The 24,261-nt window shown below is 41.2% G+C and overlaps 1 protein-coding gene across 5 annotated transcripts in view; it reads left to right on the top strand.

Moving 5' to 3' along the window:
* Positions 1-24,261, top strand: part of Spata17 (spermatogenesis associated 17) — a 178,708-nt gene that overhangs the window by 72,398 nt on the left and 82,049 nt on the right. For 3 of the 5 annotated variants that reach the window (NM_001429827.1, NM_001398667.1, NM_001429828.1), the window contains exon 6: positions 21,776-21,899. In NM_001429827.1, coding sequence (NP_001416756.1) covers positions 21,776-21,899 — 124 coding nt within the window. Of the gene's footprint in view, positions 1-19,196; positions 19,384-21,775; positions 21,900-24,261 lie in introns of those variants that run through there. The other 2 variants (XM_087581443.1, XM_087581444.1) reach the window with 2 other exon arrangements.

The following is a 24,261-nucleotide window of genomic DNA, read 5'->3' as shown; positions in this document are numbered from 1 at the left end:
GATCTAATTTGTTTTTCTCCATGTGAATATCCATTTTCCTCAGCACTAGTTTTTGAAGATGCTGTCTTTTCTCCAGAGCCTTTTGGTTTTGTTTTGTTTTCTTTTGTTTTTTGCCTTCATGTCAAATATCAAATGTCTGGCTATAGTTACAAGTACTCATCCAATTTTTCTTCTTTTTAAAATATTTATTATTATTATCATTATTTTACGTATTCACTTTACATTCCACTCACTGCCCCCATTGGGTTTCCATTTTATTTCATTGATCTACATGTGCCGTATTGTGTTTATTACTAGAGTTCTATAATTTATCTTGAAATCTGTAATGGCGGGATCTTTTCTGGTTCCCAGTGGATTTTAAGATTTTTTTTCTATTTTTGTGAAGAATATTTTAGATATTTTGATTAAGATTGCCTTTAATATTTAGATGGATTTTGGAGTATTGACCATTTTTAAAACATTAATTCTACAAATTCATGAACTTGGGTGTCTTTCCATTTTCTTGTGTTTTTTTTTCCTTTTCTTCAGAGGTTTGAACTTCTCATTATAGTGCTCCTTTGTCTCCTTAGGCTTATCCCACAATGGTTGACTGTCTTTCATGCAGTTGTAAATGGAAGTGTTTCACCATCTCTTTCTCAGTGTGTTTACTGTTGCTACAGAGATAGGCTACTAATCTTTGTAAGTTGATTTTGTGTCCTGCCACTTGGATGAATTTGTTGTTTCTAGAAGTTTTCTGGTGGAAATACTTTGGGATTTCATATGTATAATATATCATCGGCAAATAGGGACAATTTCACCTTTTCTATTTTGTATGTTTTTAAATTTCCTTCTTTTGCCATATTGCTTCAGCTAGTGTTACCAGCACTATATTGAAAAAGAAGTTGGGAACAGTGGATACTCTACCTCGTTCTAACTTCACTGGGATTTGGGAGTTTCTCCATTTAGGATAATTCTGGCTATGGACTTTAGTATACAGCATTTCTTAAAGTGAGGTGTGTTTCGTCCACGCCTACTCTCCCTAGGACTTCTATTATGTAAGTGTGTTGGATTTTGTCAAATGAGTTTTGTGCATCTATTGAGATAATCCTTTGATCTTTTAAGTCCATTTATATGACTTATTATATTTATTGCTTGTTGAGCCATCCCTACATTTTGGGAGTAAACCAACTTGATTTGGTGAATGATCTTTTCGATATGTACCTGCACTCAGTTTGCTAGTAGTCATTGAGGGTTTTTACATCTGCTTTGATGGAATACAGGTTTTTAAAGTCTCTCATAAACAACAGATGGATTTTGTTTCTTTGTGTATTCAGATAGCCCGTGTCTATTCATTGGAAAGCTAAGGACATTAACATTTAGATTTATTATTGAAATATGTGTGCAGTTTCTAGTCATATTCGTGCACATGCTTGTGCATACACGTGTGTGTGTTTCCTGGTTTATGCTCTTAGTCATGCTTGTATTTTATTAAATTATAGCTTTTATCTTTCTCTCTAGTTTCATTTGCTTATTTTTTGGTGTCTCGTTTGTGAGTGGTTTTTTTTTTGTTTGTTTTTTTGTTTTTTTTGTTTGTTTGTTTGTTTGTTGTTGTTGGTTTTTTTTTGTTTTTTTTTTTTGGTTTGAAGTAATGCCAGTGCACTGGGATTCCAGTACTCCAGTCAGTGTTACTTGCTTTGGTGGATGTGAGTTTTCTTAGGATGCTGTGTATCATCAAACATTTTTCCTTCTCCTTCCAGTCTGGCAGGTAGTTTGGTTGGGCTTTGTAGTCTAGATTCTCAGTTGTGGTCATTTAGAACCTGGAGTACATTGCTCCATGCCCTTCTGGCTTTCAGAGGTTCCACTGTGACATCCACTGCTATTCTGAGGCTTTTCCTTAATGTATGACTTGGGTTTTCTCTTGAAGCCTTCAGTATGTTTGCTTTGCTCTGTATATTCAGTGTTTGAACTATGGCATGTTGTGTGGCGTTTACTTTCGGACCTTGTCTAATGAGGGCTCTGTGTGCTGCTCGTATCTCTATACATAAGTCTTTCTTCAGTTTGGGGGAAGTTTTCTTCTGTGATCTTGTTAAAAATCTGGTCCAGGCCATTGATTCTTCTCCCTCTTATGTGCCTATAATTATAAGGCTTGGCCTTTGATATTGTCTCACATTTCTCTCATGTTCCTGTCCTATGTTTGAATTGTTCATATTCTTGGCTTATTTGATATGGGTCCTCAATTTATCTTTGAGTCCTGATATTCTATATTCTGCTTGACCATTCTACTTGTAAGGCTCGTCCCCGAGTTTTCTAATAGGGATACCAAGTGTGCGTACTCCATCTTCATAACAGCTTGTTTTCCTCATCTGCATTTCTCTTGCTGAGTCCAGTCGTCTGTCCTGAATGATCTTCATCACGCCACTGACCCATGTTTTTGTTTTGTCTTGGACATCACGTAAGCATTTATTGCCATCTTCTTGGAGTTCAGTGAAGTGTTTATTCACATTCATTAACTTTTATGCAATTCTTTGGTGCAGTTTGTTATTTTCCTTTAAATCCCATGATGACTGTTCATCTATGTAGTTTTCACTAGAGTACACTCCTATAGGAATAGTGTGTTTGATAGTCGACATGTTATTTTAGTCATTCATTAATTTGTTTGTTTTGTGATTTGATCTAGATGCATAGACTTTGCTCTTTGGTTGTGTGTCTGGTACAGTAATCTAACCTTGGAGGTGGGGCCAGAGACAGAGATGTATAACCTGGGCTAGGCCACACGAAGCCGGCGAATTAGTTGTGTAAGTGCATCAGGTAAATATGGAAACCAATCCATGGGGCTTGAGTTGGACCTGTCAGTGTAGAGATGATAGTATGTGGAGGGAGAATGAAGAGGACTCGAGCTTCCTACCCCTGAAAGGTGACTGTCCAGGAAAGCAGGTTCAAAAGCTAAGCCTGTGAGAGCAGAAGTAACTAGAAGCCTCTGGGGAGCTGGGCACATTGGAAAGACACGAAGTGACTTACCCAGCAAAGGTGCTTGAGACCAAGAAGGATTTCCAAGCAGAGTGCAAACCTTGAAGTAGCCTTGAGAGTGTGGAGATAGACTTGAACTTTGAGTACATTGTGAAGAGTCTTAGGGGCTTTTGTTTGTTTGTTTTCTCTTTTGAGACAGCATTTTTTCTTCTTATAGAAAAACACACAACATGCATTTAGAGGTTTTGTTTTGTTTTTACATTCTAATCATTTGGACCATGACTTAGTTCAGTTACCCTTGTTGTATAGCGAAGAACACCCAAGCCAGCTTAAATCAGTCACACTGTTGTTGCCTCATGGTTTTCTCAAAGGAGGACACTCTGTGCAACTCCTCTCAAGAGGCTGCAGTCAGGCTGACATGTGGGGCTACTGTCTATTCACATAAATATTTGTGGGGCATGGGGTCCCATAATTCCTTAGGCAGTTAGCCAGTGATGCCCCTTAGTTTCTCACCTTATAACATGGAAATTTTCTGCCTCTGATCAAGAAAGCAAGAGATCAAGATAATATCCAAAATGGAAGCCACATGTGCAGCCTCCTACTCAAGGTGACACATGATCACTTCCACTGTATTCCCTGAGAGAGGAAACTGGGCCATCCCATAACCAATGGAAGGGAATGACACAAGGGACTGAATCCTAGAATGTCATTGTTGGAGGCAATATTGGACCAATTGTACTCTCAATTAGTTAGGTATAGTGTTCAATAGATCTATTGATTTTAGCAATTTGCCTAACGTCAAAGTTACTTTTTATACTTACTTAAGACAGCATTTTAATGGAATTTTAATTATTTGACTTCAAATTTTAGTATTATCTGAGAACAATTATGATTTATGCTAATTATTTATACTAGTAATTATTAAAATTTATGTCTGTTTTATGAAGAGTATATAATATAGCCTTTGTCTTTGGCAATATTACACCATTTAAAGAAAACAGATAGTATAATATTTTACATTAGAATGTGCCTTGATTTTGAATTATGTAGGATAGCAAAAGCATTGGGTTTGACATTCTCTTTTTGTAAAAGAATAGTTGATATATTCTATAGTTAATAATAAAAATATGTAATAAATATACAAGGATACATTTTCTTAACCAAGAGTGGGAACGTTACAAAGATAAATGGAGCTGATTAATTTAAGGCTGAGTTTGCTCATGGTAGACATGCTCCTTTGTAACCTCTAGCCTGAGATGTAAAAACTGCCCCAGGTTATGAATAATAAAATTATATAATGAAATTTAAAATTGGTATTAATAAAACATTATTAGCTTGGAGTACAAAAAACGGCTGTTTTTAAGTCTTTTGACAGAAATTTGAGGTTAAAATAATGCATTCTTCTGTGTTGAATGCAGGGATGGCATCACTGGCTGTTAATGACATCCAGTGGTACCTCTGTTCTGAATGTTAATTGGACAGTCATCAAACAAATTAGTTTCTCAGCATATTAATTTTGTATAGTGTGATTTGGTGAGAAAGAATTTTTAAAGAAGGTATTAGACTTTCTACTTGGATATAGCAGGACATTGTAAAGGACATATTTTGTTTTTATTCTACTAGCTTTATTAATACAAATTCTCACATATCCATTTCAAGGTCACTGATCTGTGCTTGGTTCAAATCTTCACATCTTAGCATCATCGCAGTGTCAACTTGAGATGTTTCTATTACTCTGCCTAAATCTGCTCTGTACCAGTCACATTCAACACCCCACCCTCCGGCTCCACACAACCACAAATCTGCTGTTTGTCTCTGTAGAGCTGCCGTTCTACACATTTTACATAAATTGAACATTGTAAAAATGAATCTTTGTGCTACTCTTTAGCATGCTGTGTTTAAAGGTCGTCTATGTTATAGTGTATGTCAATACTATTATATTGCTAAATCCTCCTTTACATGGATAAGCTATCATATTTTGCTCATTAATCTGATGGTGGAATTTTTAGGTGTCTGTCATTTTTAGCTATTAATGAAAAACGGTGTGGTGGCCCCATGGGAGGGGTGTTTACAAGAGTGAGAGCAAATGTAGAGGGTAGGACAAAGTAATCAGGATGCATCATATGCTTACATGAAGTTATCGAACAAGAAGTTTAAAACATGAACACACCTCTTGGGAAAGAACACTGTATCGGGTTCAGATATGTGTGGGTCAGAATTACATGGTTCTGCCCCTGTAGTTCAATGACCCTAAGCTGTTGTCTAAGGATAAATTAGACTTTATCATTTGAGACAGAGTTCTTTGTGATTTTCTGAGGCACATGGCGTATGGATCACTGAGTGTACAGTTGATGTTTAGCAAACATTGGCCATTATTGTCATGTGTGAAGTAGATAGTGGGGCACTAACAGCTGTAAACAAGGAAGTGAAGCCTCACTCCAGAATTCAGAGCCAGGCTCCTCGTAATGAACGAGAGGAGGAAGGCGACAAAGAGGAACTGAACAGAGTGCCATTGCTAGAGAGTAGAAATGAGTGGACGGTTATTCTCATGCCAAAGGTATTCTTTGGAGGGGTCGGACACTTTGCCAGAGTGGGCCAAACCTCCTGTCAATCTTTTCTGGCTGAAAATGCCTGAGGGGTTTGTGATCATGGAGCATTAGTCCTTCTAGGCAAGCAGATTTCAGTCACCACAGGGGGTTTTATCAGCTCTCTACCTCCAAAGGGTTTGAAATTTCTGACATTAACTTTTATGAATGTTTTTCATGGAGTGTTTTTAGGATCAATAGTGAATTATTCCTGTGCTAGCTCCCTTACTTGATTCAGCTTTTCTTCTCTTTCTTTCAAAGTGGCGCTTATTAGTTTGACATTGGGCTTCCAGAGTTCACTTGTTAATTCTGTTAAGTTGTACTGACTTCTCCTTACCCCTGGGCCATTTTTATTCTAGTCTGCCTTTTTTTTTTTTTTTTTTTTGCGAGCTTTCCCTATTGGCAGTGCAGCTTGTATTGGAAGATGGAAGCCTGCTGCTAAAAAAGTTCACCTTTGCTAGTTCTTCCTGATCCTGGCTGCCTGGTCAACTCAGCTGTTCTGCCTCAAGCTCCTCTCCAAGTTGAGCGATTCAAACTGGCCACTCTTGACTTCTCACTGAATTGCTCTGTTTGTCCTCAAACTCTGGCTGTCTGTTCTAATCTTCTGGTTCCTTCTCATTCTCTGGCTCATTCTGTCTTCACCAATGTCTAGCTTGTTCTCTCTGCAACCTGTCTCTGTAAAACTGTCCTGGTAAATACTACCTCTGACTCTGACTCTGACTCCCCTCCCTCCCTCCCTCCCTCCTTCCCCTCTCTCTGTCTCTCTCCCTCCCTTCCTTTCTCCCTCCCTTCTTCTTCTTCTTCTCCCTCCCTCCCTCTCTCCCTCCCCCCTCTCCCTCCCTCTCTCCCTTCCTACCCCCCTTCACTTCTCCCTTAAGTTCCCTCTCTTTTCTATGCTGTTGTTGTGAGGGTTGGGAATATCCTAACTCTAACTCATTCTGTTAAATATTTGATTCATTCCTTTGTCCCTCGATTAGACATCACTTTCAAACATGGGTGCTTCCTTCTACAAACTAACTTTACCTTCAGTGTTAGGGATTAAAGGTACATGCTACGGATATGCCTGTGTTCCAGCTCCATCACACAGACCTAGAAGGTCCTTGGATGTGATCCCTTGCATGAGCAGCCATGCTGATGGATTAAAATTACTCTATACCCCTATTACTTTTATGCTGACATTTAAATTTTCATGAAATGTTCCTAGGATTTTTTTTAAAACATTTCCTTTTTCATAACATCATGCTCTTACTACTAAAATACATCACATTTCTACAAGAATCTGGAGCAGTTAGCAGTGGCCTAAAACAGGATCTACCTGATGTGTCTTGACTATAGTTAAGTGAAAGGATGGTTTATTGAGATATTAACCACCATAAGACATCAGAGCATGGAATTCTTTAGTTCCATGACCAGACAGGAGGTTGCCAGTGCCAGTTAAGGAGCTAACCAGAAGCAGTAGCAGTTGTCAGGTGCAGTGGGGCTGCAAGTCCTCTCCCTGCCCTTGACCTTAGCTGCCTTTGCAGAGGGCAGCTGTTGCAAGATACTCCAAGGGCTTTGAGTTTTCTCTCAATTTCTTCAGAGCCTACATGGAAGGAGAGGAAAGTTAATTCCAATGGAATATGTGTTTTTCAGCTCTATATAATCAGATGTATAATAATTTGGGATCAAGCTTCATTAGGGAATATGCTATGCACATCCCCTAGAAGCTTTAAAGCACACCGTCTTACTAGGGCTGGGGACACCGTCTTACTAGGGCTGGGGACAAGGCTAAGTAATCAAAACACTCGTCTGTGATGGCTGTGATTGGTGGTTGCCTGGACCACATCTGGATGAACTATTACCCAGAAAAGGAGAACACACCTATGAGACATGTTTTGCTTTGTCTGAAGTGGGTGAATCCACTTCTAATCCACTGTACTTGGAGACAGGGAAACACCCGTCTTTTATCAGGATATTGAGGTGGGAAGTCACACCTTTAATCTGGGCCAGATCTTCTGCTGGAAGTCTATAAAATGACATAGAAGAAGGAAGCTTTTCTTCATTGCCTGCTTGCTCTCACCTTGCTAGCACATCCTTTCCTTCACTGGCATTGGGGCCTAATTGTTCAGGATTCCAACAGATACAGAAGACCAGCCGAAACATCCAGCCTGTGGACTAAGCATCTACTGGATTCTTGGACTTCCTGTCCACAGCCAACCCTTGTTGGATGAGCTAGCAAGTCATTCCAATAAAACACACACACACACACACACACACACACACACACACACACGGGGGGGGGGGGGAGAGAGAGAGAGAGAGAGAGAGAGAGAGAGAGAGAGAGAGATTGAGATTCATTCTTTAAATTCGTTACTCTAAATAGAGAACCCTGACTAATAATACCATGCAAGCATAAGGACTTGACTTCAATCAGCAGGTTACACTTTGGTCCCTAGGAAAACAGAGAAATGAGCACCCATGGGGGCTCCCTAGCCAGCCAGCCTGCTGATTTTTTGAATTCTGGACCAGTGCTGTACCCTGTCTGAAAAGAATAACTAAATAAAAAAAAGTTAATGAGGAATGACAAAGTTGACCTCAGACACAAACCCATGCAAACACATGTACACAATACATGTATGTCGTGTTTGTGATTCAGATTATTTTCATTTTCCTTATTACCAAACAGCTGATGATCTGTGGCTGTTTATATATAATCATAAGAAACAAATGATGATTGGATGTGCAGAGTAAATTCTCTTGACTGGGAGGATTTGCTCACAATATTGTTTTAGCTACTTTTCTATTTCCATGTCAAACCATCATGACTAAGGCAACTTCTAAAAGAAAGCAGTTAGTTGAGGACTTGCTTAACTGTTTCAGAAGTTGAGCCCATGACCATCATGGTGGGGAGCACTGTGACAGGCAGGCAGGAGGGCGGGCGGGCGGGCGGCTGGGAAGGCGGGCGGGCGGGCAGGTGGGCAGGCACTGGAGAAGATGCCTGTTACTTCCCTGTGAACCACTTCTGGAAGTGCAGGCTCCCCTCTCCGTTTGGTTTCTCCATTATTCTGTCAGGGCTCCTTCCTAGAGATGTTTGTCATAATCCAGAAGTAACAGCGAACCAACAGCTTGCTCTTTCAAAATATTTATGTGAATATTTGTGCTAACTGCTGTCTTTGTAATCTGCTAATTTGCATTTGTTTTGAAGGATAAGCAAAAAAAAAGCTGCTATAAACCTGATGTTTATGAATGTGACTAGTTCCTAGGAATCTCAATCCAAAAGGTTTGCATAGCTCCTCTCCTCACTGTGGTTGACTTTCAAATCCAGCTAATGTGTGTGGTCTTTTATATTTTCCATCTATCCTTAGAAGATACAAATTGTCAACAGAATAAAATCTAAATTGTAAGCGAATGATAAATAAGTCATGCCCTAAAGTTAGGAGTGAAGCTAGAGGGTGGGGCTCAGCCTCCATAACCCCCCTCCCTTCTCCCCTGGAGCGGCAGTGGTCACACTTTAATTCTGGCATATATCATGAACAACTGTACTCAAGATCCACCCCAATCTCTCTGAAAGTTGCCTTCCCTTCTTTTGCAAGTAGACAATGAAAATCAACAAGTAACTTGGTCCTAGCCAGTGAGGCCTCCCTAGGGTATTAAAAGAAATGGAAAAAAAATTCACGATGGAATTTGTTATTGTAGATAGTTTTGTGGCAAAATGAAAACTGTCATGGTAGAAAAATAATTTTTCAAATGTCACCTACTGTACAATATGATACAAATATCTATCAATTAGGACTTTGATGTTAATTGAAAAGATAGGTACTTTTCAAGATATTGCTGATACTGCCTCCTTCTTAACGTTGAATCCACTTTTTCCAGCCGTATTTGGATTATGGCTGCTGTGCTGGTCTGCAAGAGGGATGGAAGGGAATTGTCTTTACTGTGTGCTGTTAGGGGTTGTGGTCCATATATAATGAGTGTTTGGTTATGAGCATTCTATTTATGAAACGCTCAACATGTCTGGACTTGAAGCACTCTATCAGCTGTGCCTATAAAGTGTAGGACCTTAGCTCATGTTCACCCCAGGTCTTCAAAGGGGGTCCTAGTGAGTTGGAATTGTCAATTTGTCACAACCTAGAATCATGCAACAGAACCTCAGTTGAGCAGTTGCCTGGATCAGATTGCCTGTGCGCACCTCTGTGGATTATCTTGTTGGTATGGGAGGGTCAGCTCCAACATGAGCAGCACTATTTCTAGGTGAATGGTCGTGGACTATAACAGAGGGTAGATGAACAGAGTCCAGTCTGTGAGCCAGCAGGTGCCAGCAGGCCGAGTGCTTCCTGGGCCCTGCTCTGCTTTCCTCACTGTGAGGTTTTAGTTGGAGGTCATGCTGACTGGAGTAGCAAGCAGGCTTGCCTCCAAGTTCTTGCTTGAATATTTGCCATGACTGCCCCCAGGGGACAATTCCAAGTAAACCAAGTCAGTTCCTTTCTCCCCTGAGTTGTTTTGATCAGCGTGTTCCATGACCATAGTGGAAATGCACCTTGGAAGCCAGACATACGAACCCAACAAGAAGGAAAGGCTAGGTAAGCCAGTGTCTACCTTCCTGAAGACAGCCAGACGGCCAGCAATATCTGCACAGTGGAGAACTACTGTTCAAACAGGGAGGCGAGGACGCATGCCAGTCTCTACTCAAGCCTGCTTTTGTCTGGAGAACACCTGCTCAGGAGAGACCTGTAGTCACCTATGGCAGGAACTCTGACTAGCCACAGTCCTAGAGTCACCAATGTGGATGGAAATAAACCAACCGTGTGGTACATGCAATCATCTACCAGCCAGCCCAGGGCACCAGGCAACTTAAACTTTGCTTTGGAAAAAGAAATAGGTGGCTTGTCGAGCTAGAAATGTTTGAGATTTGCCTCCATCAAGATAATTGGACACTGGCAAAAATAATAATCTATTCAGACAATAGAGTCACCATGTACTGTGTTCTCTTGCAAACTTGGAGACATTTGCAGAGGTTTAAGGTTTCTTTTACAAGGAAAGATCATAAAACCTCTTAACAGTCAAACCAGAGACAAGCACTTTTGGAGAATGACCTTTAAGAAAAGTTTTTCTAAGTGTGTGTGGTGTGTGTAACTTGGATCACTTCCTTTATACCTTCAGAGAGTAAATTTTTGTCCAATTAATTTTCCTTTTCCTAAATTGTCTAAGGACCCTACTCATTTCTCTTGCGTCCTGGACTTCAGATGTCACACACACGCAGCTGCGAGTGCAGTCGGCCCAGCAGTGCTGCTGCTTTGGTCACTGCCTCCCTGTCTCCATGGTCATGGGTCTGCCAGGCTCTGGCTCTCTGTTCTGCTCTGGGAGTGCCGCTGACGTGCTGGAGTACTGCCAATGCTGTGCCGGCTCCTCAGCCAGCCTCTGAGATTCACACTCTCTTCTCTCTCTTGTGCCATCCATTTTTTTTTCTAAGATGACACCATGTCAAGAGGGCCAGGTCCAGAGGACCAAGAGGACTTCAGTGCAAGGTAGGCAGACTCAGAGTGCCTTCCCCATGCATGGAGTCTGTCAGGATCAGTCTTCTCCACAAACCCCTCGGTGAGCCCAGGACACAGTTCACATGATTCTTCAGACTCAGTTGAGCTGACCTTTGTGGACTTCGATTCCTTTCAACACCCATCAGCAAGGGCCAAGCTCTGCAGTGCTTGGAAGCAGAACGGGATTTTCCACTCCTTTCTTCCTCCAAAGATGCTACTGCTCTTCTGTTCTCCTTGTTTGCTTGTTTACCTCTGCTCATTAGCATGTCAGTGTGTCAGAACTCTGCAACACGTGTCACCAGCACATATGCTAGATGACATGCCTGCTCATAGCATGTTTTCTAGCCCCTCAGTTATCCTCTTTGATATCACTTCTTAAGGGAAATCTTACAAATTCCCCAACTTAACCCCCATTTTATCCATCTCATACCCATAACTTTATAAAATTGAAATATTCCTGAAATACACTGAAAATTCATCTGACTCAATTTTCACAGCAAACCTGTAAAATAAATAGAATTGCTTGGTCCGTGCTCCAAAGAAAAACACTTCAGCAGTGTCAGGCATGCTGGCACACGTAATCTCAGCACACGGAGTCAGAGGAAGGAAGATCCATGGCTAACATGCCGCCTCAGCCAACCCCTTTGACGCAATTAATATTCTTTGATTAAGTCAAGGGCTTCCGCTTAGTAGCAAATTTCCATCTGATCTTCTTGTGGGAGATGTGAGAGTTCATAAAGTTGCTTGATATGGAATGAGTGTTCGCCTTGGCAAACTCAACCATAAATACAGACAGTGAACCATGTCCTAATTATTTGGAGAAAAATAGATAAAGTCAGAGTTATGATTGATTTCTATATTGTGTTATTTTTTCATAAAACTCAACGATTTACCATTTAAAATGTGATTTAAAGCTGATCAACTCATAAACCATTTGGTTTTTAAACATTATTTCAAAGTTGAGAAAAGGAGTGGTAGATTTTTAGCTTTTTATGTGGAACAATACTTGAATCAAAGGAAATGGTTATTTTGTAGATTTATTCGATAGGTAACTGTCAGGCGGCCTCTACGCAGGGTGTCATGTTATTTCAGTTCTTTTGCTCGTTCAGAGTGAAATTAACTTAGTAGTTCCCAGATTGTCTGGTGTGAATCTGAGCACCTAAGTAGGACAGAGGGAAAGGCGCAGTTCCACTAAGCTCCGGCATGTCATTGGCTGTCAGGTAAGCCTTGTTACGCTGTCCATCCTCATTTAACTATCCCACAAGATCTCTTAATGAAGTTAAGCCCCAAGTTCACTCCAATAATTCTGTGGCAAGAGTTTGTGCATTGTAACAATTCATCACTTGTCAGGAAGGCACTTTTAGTTTATACATTTAATAAGGGCATCCTCTAGCTTGGTTAATTAGAAGTGAACAGTTTGCATATTTACTAAATGTGGAGTGTCATTGCCACCACGGCCTATTGCCTACATGAATTATTTCTCTATCTGCAATAAACAGCTGGGTAATTATTACTGCCATAATCAGATAAATCCCCTCTGTAAGGCTTTTCTTACATGGCAATTCTTTGAACTCATCCAAAGCTGAGCAAAATTTATGAACTCCAGCAGCTAGGCCACTTTTCATACTGTGGTGTCCCTGTTCCCTATTCAAGGACACAAGTAGCGTGCCATAGTTATTGTGTAAACAAGGAGAACAGTGTGATGACCAAAGACAGCATGTCAATAAACCTCATCTTTAAAATACAGTATTCTGATCTCAACGAACTAAATAAACCGTGGAGGTTTGTCATCATCTAACTATGTAGGTTATAAACTCTTATGGGAAGAGCTAGCCTAAGGGCTGAAGAAAATAACAGCTTGTACAAATGCCCGAACCACTCCACAGCATTGGCTGTCTGTGCCATTTGATCTATTTTTATATCAAGATGTAATAATTGTCAGGGTGGTGTCTACTTGCAGTGTCTGACCGGATTCTTCACTTTAAAGAGCATCTACCGGCTATTCCTCCTAAGAGCAGGTGCTTCACGTACTAATACACAAGCTCCGTCAGTCTTCCTGGAAGGTGTGTGCTGCTGTGGATCAGTAGTGACGAAGGTGATTTGCTGGAAGGCTGTGCCACTGCCTGCTATGCGTTTGCCTCCATCTCACCCCACTTCTGTGGCACAGCAGTGCTGCCAACCATTGTGCCCTCTAATTTCTCTGAGAGCCTACATCGCACTCCACTGTTTTCTGTCTTCCTCTTCTAAGAGGTCTTTGTTTTTATCTGTTTTCTGCACACGTTTTGTTGGCTTTGGTTGTGTGGTTGCTGTCTTTTCCCATTGGTTGTTGGTTTGCTGAGACAGAGTCTCTCTGAGTAGGCGGGACTGGCTGGCCTGGAACTCACAGACACGCCTGCCCCTCCTCCTGAGTAAAGGGTTAAAGGTGTGCATCAGCACCACTGGCTTCTGTGCAAGCTTGGTTCGATTTAGTGTCGGTGCCGCCTCTGACCCTGTGACCTTTCGCTCTGTCTGCCGTGGACAGTTGTGTCTGTTTCTCTGAACTTTGCTATTTGGTATGGTTCCTAAATCCAAACATCCACCCAGAATTCCTGATCATTTTACCCATCTCCTCAGATGCTGGCTAACCTCACTCTTTGGTCATCTGTAGCTGCTTCAAGGAAGCGTGCTTGTGCATGAAGCAATGGTTTTCCCACGTCTCTACTTTCTAAGTCCTTTACTTTCTTAAGTCAGAAACAAGAAATGTATTCTCCACTTGAGTTCAGCCAAGGAATCAGTTAGGATTTGATCCCAAAGACATTTTCCTTCTCTATTTGACTGAATCCCAAAAATATTTTAATAGATCTCTGATCTCACTCTCATCCATCTTCCCACCACGTTTATCATGCACATCTTTGTAAACAAGATATAAACATTATTACTGATTACTGTATCCACTTCTACAGTGAAAGATGACAGTAAGGTCATAGACCATGGGACTCATGTAACTAGGTATCCATATTTGAGTGTGGTCTTTTCATATCCAACATTAAGACTCAGCAAGCCCGGAACAAATACTTGGATTATATTATTCCTTTTAAAGGATTTGTTTTTACTAGTGTGTCTCTCTGTCCGTGAGTGTATATTGTGAGTGAAGGTGCCCAAGGAGGCAGAAGAGTGCATTTGATCCCCAGGGGCTGGCATCACAGGTGTTTGTGAGCTCAGTGACATGGGTGCTGGGAACCAAACTCCAGTTTTGGAGAAGAGCCACGTGTGCCGCTAACCACTGTACCACCCTGTTAGTCCTGACAGTATTCCCAAATAATTACAGTAGTTAACATGGTATTGAGGAAAGTGAAATGGCCATCATAGTTGGAACGTTTGTGCACACTGATAGTTCCTGGAACATTTATGCCTACAAAGCACAGGATCTTGACCTCAAGTAGAAATTGTGACATGGTGGTCTACTCCAAGAGCACTGGATTGGTAAAACTCCATTTGTATTTGGTCTGTCAGTGATGTCAGTTCACCTTTGTTATGTTCCAATGTTCTCTACATCCATTTTTACTTCTGTTCTTCTTGTGTGGATACCACTGACAGGAGGGGAGAAGCCATTAGAGTTCAGTCTCTGAGTCCGAATTTTATCATGTCTTACTTACAGCACTCGGTGAGATGCACGTGTCCTCACATAGAAGTGATCACTGTCCTTAACGAAGACACCTGGTCTGTATTTTCTCAAATCTCAAGGATATTCACCGCTGTTGCACATAGTTGCTGCTTTAAGCCCAATGGCCTATTCTCTGATTAGCTCAGAGCTGACTCTGGTTGGTATTTGGTGGATTATGTGCAAAAAACAGAGCTAATTATCCATTCACTCTTATATTAAAGCACAGCAAATTTTAAATAAGAGGCAATGTGCAATGTTTGAGCACACATGAAACAAGTTAGACTGTGCAGCTCCTGTGAAGTGAGAGCATCAGTCACACCAACTCTGAATTCTCCTGATGACTGTGAGTCGATGTTAATTACGACATAGTTAATTACGACAAAGGCGCGCAGAGGATAGCGTGATGGACTTGATCTACGCATATGCAGGGACACCTCGGTGCTGCTTCTCAAGGCTCTCATCTGTACAGTCATGTTTGCAGAGAGACTGACATCTTAGATAGCCTCCCTTGCTGACCTCCATGCAGTGCTGTGAGGATAAACAAATGTCTGTGAAATACTTGGCATCCTGAGCTTCATATACTATGTGAATATCCGAGTTGTTCTGTTCTTGTAATTGCTCTCAACTACTGGGCATCATATTATATTTATATATATATATATATATGTTATATATGTTATATATGTTATATATGTATGTATATATACATGTTATAGACTTTTACTTCCTCTTACACAAAGAATCCATAATGATGAAAATAACACAATTTCACACTGAAGCATTATACTTGGAATATTTTCCCTTTATTTGTTTATTTGCTTTATATCCTGATCCCAGGCTTCCTCTCTTCTCCCTCTCACAACCATCCTGCTCTTTTACTCTAAGAACAGGGAAGGCCTCCTGGGTACCAACCCACCCTGGCACCTCAAGTCACAGTAGGACTAGGTTCATCCTCTCCCACTGAGGCTAGACAAGGCCACCCAGTTAGGGGAAGGAATAGGATCCACAGGCAGACAACAGTCAAAAACAGCCCCTACTCCAGTTGTTAGGGTCCCCTCGTGAAGACCAAGCTGCACTTCTGCTGCATGTGTGTGGGGGCTGTGTCCAGTACATGTATGCTCTTTGACTGGGTGGTTCAGTCTCTGGAAGCCCCCGAGGTTCCAGCTTAGTTGACTATGTTGGTCTTCTTGTGAAGTCCCTGTCCTCTCCAGGTCCTTTACTCTTTCCCCCAACTCTACCACAAGACTGCTGCGGTCTGCCTAATGTCTGAGTGTGGGTCTCTGTGTCTGTTTTGGTCAGTTGCTAGGTGGAGCTTCTCAGAGGACAAGTCATTCTAGACTCCTGTCTACAGTCATAATGAAGCATCATTGACAGTGTCAGGGATTGGTGCTTGCCCATGAGTGGGTTTCAGTTGGGTAGTCATTGGTCGGCCATTCCCTCAGTCTCTCTCCATCTTTCCCCTGCACTTCTTGGAGGCAGGACAAATTTTGGGTCAAAAGTTTTATGCAGGTGGCTTGGTGTCCTTATCCCTCCCCTAGAATCCTGCCTGTCTACAGGAGGTGGTCACTTCAGACTCCATGTCCCCACTGCTAGGAGTCCCAGCTAGAGTTGTTCTCATAGACTTCCTGGAGCCTCCCCTTCCCAGATCTCTAGCACAGCGTGCCCTGGAGATGCCCACCCCTGCCACATAATTGGAATATTTTAGAAGTAATACCATAATGTACAGAAATCCTTTCAAATGTTTGATATTGGTTTCTGTGAATGATCTCTGAGTGGGTCTTGGTGTTTTTGAATTCATGCAAAGTGAGTGAGTGAGAAGAACAGCGGCTCTGAAGGACAGCAGCACCGTGCTGTTCCTACTTTACAATAGCGACCTATGTGAGAGCCTTGAAACTGCTTCCCAGTCCTCACACAGCTAGTTGTAGTCACACAGTTGCTACTGCCATGCGTCCAGCAATGGCCAGGGAATGGTATTTTATTATAAACACTATTTATGCCATTTACAGAGAGAGGGGGGGGGAGAGGGAGAGAGAGAGAGAGAGAGAGAGAGAGAGAGAGAGAGAGAGAGAGAGAGAGAGAGAGACTCAACTGTACCTTATACCATTCCTCTCTATTCCCCCTGCCTGTGTTTAGCAAAAGCCCTCTCTACTCTTTTTCCAGTTGCAAGGCTACTACCCCCATTCCCATATCCTGCCTCTCTTGATCCCTTACCACAAGTGAGATTCCTGAACCAAAGCACTGTGCAAATGTCTCCTTCAGAGACTTGTTCTATCGGTCTAGGAAGATGTTAGTATTTCATTTTCAAGCTCCTTGTAAACAGGAACTAGACTTTAATATTTCAAACATCGATGTGACATGTATAACAGGTTAGTTATTTCTCTTTATGATATCAACTTTTTCCCCTTTTATTGAGAATAGACTCTGTTTTCAAATATATCCCTTCTCTCCCCTTCTCCCAGTTGCTCTGCATTTCCCCTCCAATCAGGATCCACTCCTCTATCTGTCTCTCATTAGAAAATAGCAGCCTTCTAAGAGATAATAAAACATAACAAATTAAGATAGGATAAGATAAAAAAGCACCATCACATTAAAGTAGGACAAGACAAACCAACAGAGGGAAAAGAGCCCAAGACAAGGCACAAGAATCATAGACCCACTTGTTTGCACACTCAGGAAACCCATGAAACACTAAACTGGAAGCTATAATATACAGAGAGGATCTGGTGCAGACCCAGCTATGTCCTGTGTGTGCTGGTTCAGTCTCCTGCACATGAGGTCTGCACATGTTGACTAGGAGGGCATTGTTTTCTTGATGTTAGCTCTTAAAACAGCTTAGATGGTTTTGAGAGAAACATACTGAAATAAGGATTTTCAGGAATTGCTAAATTGTGTGTGTGTGTGTGTGTGTGTGTGTGTGTGTGTACAATTGAAATGAGTCCATTGAATTTAGTACATGAGAGGGATGGGAGGGAAAAAGGGAAGAAGGAAAATGATATATTTTAGCTTAAAAATGTAAATATCTTACAAAGTAGTCTGACGTTTGTATTCCAATAGACAGGAATAACATAGAGGCTTTGTTTTTATGGACACTGCAGTCTAGTGGAAGACTCAGATGACAAATATATGTATAGATAAATGACTAAGATTTTTAAAATATATTTATGTATATGAGTACACTGTAGCTCTCTTCAGACACACCAGAAGAGGGCGTATGTAGATGGTTGTGAGCACCATGTGGTTTCTGGGACTTGAACTGCAGACCTCTGGAAAAGTAGTCAGTGCTCTTAACCACTGAGCCATCTCTCCAGCCCCAATTGTGAGGTATGTTTAAAGTGCTTGGAGGAAAAACAGATTTACAGGGTTATAAATGAGAAGATCTGTGGGGAGGATGCTGCATGCATGCTCTACTGAAAGTGAAAGTCCTCCCAATACGCTAGGGCGGACCAGGCTGGCCGGGAAGCACAGTGGTGCCGAGAGGGAGCAGCGCGCAGTAGGGCAGACAGAGGCCAGGGGCTCGCCTCAAGTCCTTGTAACTTTCTTCTATTTGTTAGTTATGTCTGCTGAAGAGCTTCTAAGTATCTTTTCAGTTTGTCCTTTTAAAAGTAACATGCATTCTGCAGTTTTTACTTTAAAAATAGCAAGCGGAAAGCATAGCTCAGGGAACAGGTTCCATGTTCCCATGCAGCCACCTACCTTTAAAGCTGTGACATGATTTGGGGAAAGTCATTAAACCATTCCCACTCTAGCTTCATCCTCATCCTCACATGTGCTTCCAAAAATAGCGTCATTACTTTCTCAGAGAGAGAAATTCTATCAATAACTAAGTATAACCTCGTATGAATTTAACTCTGATTAAAGCCATCAATTTTGGACTCAGACTTGGATTCAAATTCCGAGTTCCAGTTGCGGGTGTTCAGCAGAGATTTAATCTCTGAGTCTGTACGAGAGGCTGTCAGTCTGCTCAATGGGGCATTGTTTCCCCAAAGGACATAGAGTATTAAATCAGATCATCTATGTCTTACCTAGAAAACTCCTCAAAGCAGAACGATGACTAAAGTGCTCACCCTGGATGGTTCAAGATTAGTGCAGCAAGGATGAAAGAAAGGAAGTGTGCATGCCTCCGTGTGAAAAGACTTTGAAACGGGTCTAGTGAATGAGTAAGGACTGGAAGCTGAGGGGGAGAGTGCACAGGGAGCAATGCTCTGCGCCAGTGCCAGCCAGACTTGGGAGCTCTGGGATTTGGATGGGCCATTATGGTGAGGGGCAAAGCCTCAAGCCTGTGTCTTCCCTTAGTCAGCAAGTGCAACCTGCTAGTTTCCCCTAACAGGGTTCAGCTAGGAGCAGTTAACAGCCACCACTCCTGGCAGCCTCAGGCTAGGGTGCATTAGTCCAGTGTGGGGAAGTGTGATGCGGTGAGCAGCCAGCTCCAGCCATTGTCTGCACACAGCTCCACAGTGATGCAACAGAGCCTAGCAAATGTGCTTGTCCCCTTTAGCCATTAGCCTTCTCCCAGGAGAGAAAGGTGGAAACTCTCCTCAAGGTGACCTCACTCCACCATGTAGTATGAGGCAGATAGAAGGAAGAGAGTCCACCGTGTAGTATAGAGGGAAGAGGGCTTTGTCTGTGCTTTTAGTTTCCTCCATTTCCTGCTGGTGAAAGTGTTCCTCATGCATCGTACCTCTTCGGAAGCCGGGTACCGTGCTCTCGTTATGACATTACTACCACACAGTGTGCACTTAGTAGAAGGAATGTCATCAAGGGATTAGACACGGCATGAAAGAGCCGTCGTGACTAGAGTGACCAGCCTTGCACCCCATGTGTGAATGCTGAAGAAAACCGAGGCTTACATAGCATTATTCTGCATAGAGTCAGCTTATCTGACCCTCACAATAGCCCGGTGAGAAAGATGGAAATCGTAGTGTGTTTTTTCTTTTCTAGATGAAGGGATGGAGTTCAGAGGTTAGACAGCAGAAAGCACAGTGCAGCTCGTACAGCCAGGGTCACGCAGAGAACGTCTTAACTGCTCCACTACATTGCCTCCCAGTGGTTACTCTTATTTTTATTATCACAGTTATTCTAGAATATGTAAATATTTATCACTATAAATACCATGAGTGAAATGTACTCAAATATAAATCTTTGTATTTACAGTGGTTTAATCTTTATGTTTAAAGTGTTATCATGGGATATTCATAGGCAGTGAAAATGTTGCAGAAAATCTGAGTATTTTCTATAGTAGAAAATAGGACCATAAGACAAAAGACATGTCTAAGTCCGTAGAAAATACCCTCTCGGACTTGTGTCTGGATGGATGTGCCTCATCTGCAGTTACTTACCCTGAAGTCCAGAGTTCCCACTCCACTCCTACTGCTAACACATTCTTACTTGGGCTTGTTTCTACATCTTATAAGGGAAGACAGTCAGTACCTGCATATGCTGCTCTAAATCACCTCAAAGACTTGTACAAGAAGTTGAAGAATTTATTCTTTTTTACCAAATAACAAAACTAAAAGATTAAAATTTATAATGCACTGATGTTTTTGAGTAACATGATTGTTTGTTTTCCTGGTAAAAATTCTCATTTGCTCATATGTGACTGTCTTGAAATGTGTACCTTAAGGACAAAGAAAGGTCACCATTTCTTCTACCTCCTGGTTCTTTGTCAAAAAGTGGACACAGTTAATGAGGTTTGTTTGGTAGAGAACAAATTGGCAGACACAGACAGAGATGCTTTCAATGGAAACCAATTTGTTTGGCTTTACCAGGGCCTTAGCGATTAATAGCCCTGAGACACAGTCAGAGGGGTCATCGTGCCAGCTTGCCAGCACTGTCTAATGTGCAGCTAGCCCAGGTTGCTGGTGTGCAGATGCACCCCAAATACCATGCATAAAGGAAAACAGGCCATTTTATGCCTTCTTTTTTCATATTAATAAGCAATTTTCAAGGGAAGGGTGGTAAAATGGGGGCTGTGCCACTCCAAGTAATTCATTTATTTTGCAATTTAATCTTATGTTGAAAAAAATCGCTCTGCTACAGTGGCCTAGCATGGTGATTTTTAAACGTCACAGCGTTTCATAAGTAACCTTGTGTGAAGTATCCGTAGCTTGTAAGGAGGATTGCAACAGATTTACCAGACACTCAGGCGGCAAGGAGAGTCCTTTTGTTTTCTCTTTTCTTTCTAGTCTATCTCCTTCTAGTTCTCCCTGATATATGAAGCAAAGACTAAGAGATTTATTTGAAATTTTACATATAGAAGTAGACACCAACTTAGATAGCTATTTTAAAAATAAAACAGCAGAATTAAAATGCTGGTCTGACATGAGTGATAAATCTGTCCAATGAAAGCAAAAGATGTAGTCTTTCTTCCTTATTTGATAATATCGTGTCCTATTCCGAAGCTATTTATCACACAGTATAATTTAAAGCTTATTTTTCATTTAAATTTCTTAGGCATATACATAAATAAGGACTTTTTCATTATTTTAGTGGATTTCTCATGCCTTAGAAAAAAGTGAACTTAATCTAACCCTCTATTTAGATTACTTATGTTATTGAATAAAATGTCAATTCTTTAAATGCAGGATAATATGTGTAATTTTATTGCTATTAGTTGAGCTGTTTAATCGAAGTAAATAGAATCAATTAAGCATGTAAAAAGTCCAGACTTTAAAATAAAAAGTGATTAATATTCAGAGTAAGCAGGTAGACATTTGTAAATAAAAATTAAAATTTAAGACTTACATCCTTCTTGGAATATTTAAATATTTCCAAAGTAGTGAATCTTCAGCAAAGGACACGGGTGATCTAGACAGGCGCTCACTTTACTTTGGGTTTCGGCATTTCCTCTGCTGCTGTACTAATTGGAACATGACGCGCTTGGTGTGGAAAGCCCCGTCATGACAAAGTCACTTAAACGCTGTCTAACAACAGCAAAGATCCCCAGAACTCGCAGGCAAGATAAATTGCACCCTTGATTTTGATGGATGTAGCTGATCATCACCCCTCAAAAAAACTTGATTATCATCAGTGAAAGAATTAGGGATCAACTGAGGCCAACAGAGTAACTGCTAACGGTTTTGATGCAGGGAGGCTTTGGAGGAGTTCGCAGAAATGAAAGAGAGAGAAGAGAGAAAGATTCTCCTGGAACTGGAGGAGAAGCAGAAAGATTACCAAGCCCGCAAGACGCATTACCTGCTCAGCACAAAGCAGGTTAGTTCACCTGTGCCTGGCAGCTCCCATGAGCCACTTGGACTCCTAGACTGACAGAGACAAACTAGCGGGCTGAATAGGACATGACTTGTTGAAAAGATACCACAAAGACACTACTTCGAGTTCAATCTCGTGTTTCTGTGTTGGTGTGCACAGGCGTCATGATTGGCCTGTGACAGTGCCTCATAGAGGCAGCCACTGAGCCACTGGTAGAAAGGTCCGCATGAGCAGAGTGGTCGCCGCCACAGGGATACACAGGGAGGGCATAGCCTCGCCTTCAGAACGCATTCCACGTGGCTTATCGTTGTGCTGTGAATTGATCAAGAAGTAGCAAGTTATTAAGCCCAGTTGGCTCTCAGGCTTTCTCTTTTAATTCAGTGAATGGTGGAAGCTCATTCTTCCTCCTTTTCTAAATTTTGATAGATGTTGTCAAGAAAAACTTTTCATCAAATTGCTTCCTATGGAGACGTAAATATGGAATTTAGAATATTTAGAAATGTATTCTTATACTTAAGGTTTTGTTACAGTTGCTGAGAAAGAGTACCCTGCACATAGAATATTCTGTCCAGAGAAATATGCTTTTAAATGCATGACTTGGCTGGTGAGATGGCTTAGTGGGTAAAAGCTCTTTAACTCAGATTCATTGACCTTGGGTTCAAGCCCCAAGCCCCGACAGTGGAAGGAGGGAGCTGGCTCCTTTCTTTTCTTTATTTTAGTTATTAACAAGGATAGGAGCTCCTTACACTGTGGCCTCCACGTTGCTGCCCTTCTCATTTTCACTTTGCCTGGTGCTGTTGGTGTTGGGATATTGCAGGTGAAGCTGTGTTGTCAGGTCTTCTCCCTTGGAGAAGAAACGTCAGAGATTCTATCCGCCTGGCAATTTAGATTATGAGATGATGGTGATCTTACTATGTACCTGCAGGTAACTAAGGAGATAAAAGGATAACCTTTGAACCTATGATGACGCCCCCCAAGGCTGAGCGTCTCGGTGATAACATAGAAGAGTGATACTACCTTCTTTGGACTCTGTTATTGATCCATGAGCGCAGATGCTCCCAGATGATGCTTGTAGGCGCACATCTTCCCATACTTATGGTAGATCTGGTCTGCTTCCTTTGAGTCAGTGTTTGTCCATAGTCTACCAAGGTAGAGCTTAAGGACTACAGAGCCTTACTACACTGAGCATGGCTCTCCTCCTTAGCCTGTTACTCTGACTAGCAGAGTCTCTGAATGCTTGCCCTCCATGGGTACTGTGCTGGGAATTTAGTACATGTGAGGTTATGCTAATGAATCCTTAGCCACAAGGGGCACTCAGCTTCATTTACATTGGCTGTCACACAACTTTTTTAATAGGACAAAATTGCTATCTATAAGCAGTCTCACTAAGATTAACAACCATTTTCAGTTTTGATTTTGCTGATACAAGGGATTTTAAATACTTTCCCTATATAAGAAACAAAAATACATACTTCAATGTGAGTATTGTTACTCATTTGCCTTAATGACCTGGCTATTGGGTGGAAATTGAAGTTTGGATTTAAATATATTCTTGGTAAGTTGTCCCGGCTGACTCCCGGGACTGTTTGTACTTAGGACAGGATGTCTCACTTCCAAAAACTTGCATTCTAATTGTCAGTAGCAAGTGTAAGTTCTTTTTGGTGAGAAGTTGATTTGTACACAGTTTTGTTGAACTGTGTGAAAAGAATGTAGCACTTTTAGAAGAGAACATAGTTTATTGAAAGTTTCAACAACTTAGTAATGTCATTTTTAATATGCATTGTACAATAGTAAAGTTGACATTATATTCCTATAGTTCTAGTGTAGCCAGATATTGTTAGTAGATGTAAAACATTAGTCAGGCCAACAATGCTTTAAAAACACTGAAGAATGTTGCAGAGCAAAGTATACAGATAATGCTACTTAATGAATTAATAACCCTAGACTGGTTATGCTGATGTATTGATATTTATAGGCATAATTTAAGCTGATTTTAGTATGAATCTGATGTATATTTTAAAATAGTTTCAGGAGCTATTCATAATTTTATTGTTATCTCATCTTTATTCAAGCAAATATGTGTGTGCTAATAGGAGTTACACGAGTAGCTAACTAATATTGCAATGGGTGAATTAACAGGCCCCTCAGGGCTTTATTAATTAAAAAGTTCAAGTCCTAGTAAAGCGCCTCTTTTCTATGTTTATTTCAATCAGAAAGCTGAACATGGTAACTTATTTGCATAAATAATCAATCACCATTTACTAGTAGTAATAAGGTTAATTTGTTGCTGCAGACATAACAGGATTAGTCAATTATATTTCCTAGAAAATACTGTTTGCTATGCTCCCGCCACCTGTAAAGCAGG

This window comes from Rattus norvegicus, chromosome 13, assembly GCF_021556685.1.
Source record: "Rattus norvegicus strain SHRSP/BbbUtx chromosome 13, alternate assembly SHRSP_T2T, whole genome shotgun sequence".
Lineage (NCBI taxonomy): Eukaryota > Metazoa > Chordata > Mammalia > Rodentia > Muridae > Rattus > Rattus norvegicus.
This window is presented reverse-complemented; position numbering and strand designations above follow the sequence as displayed.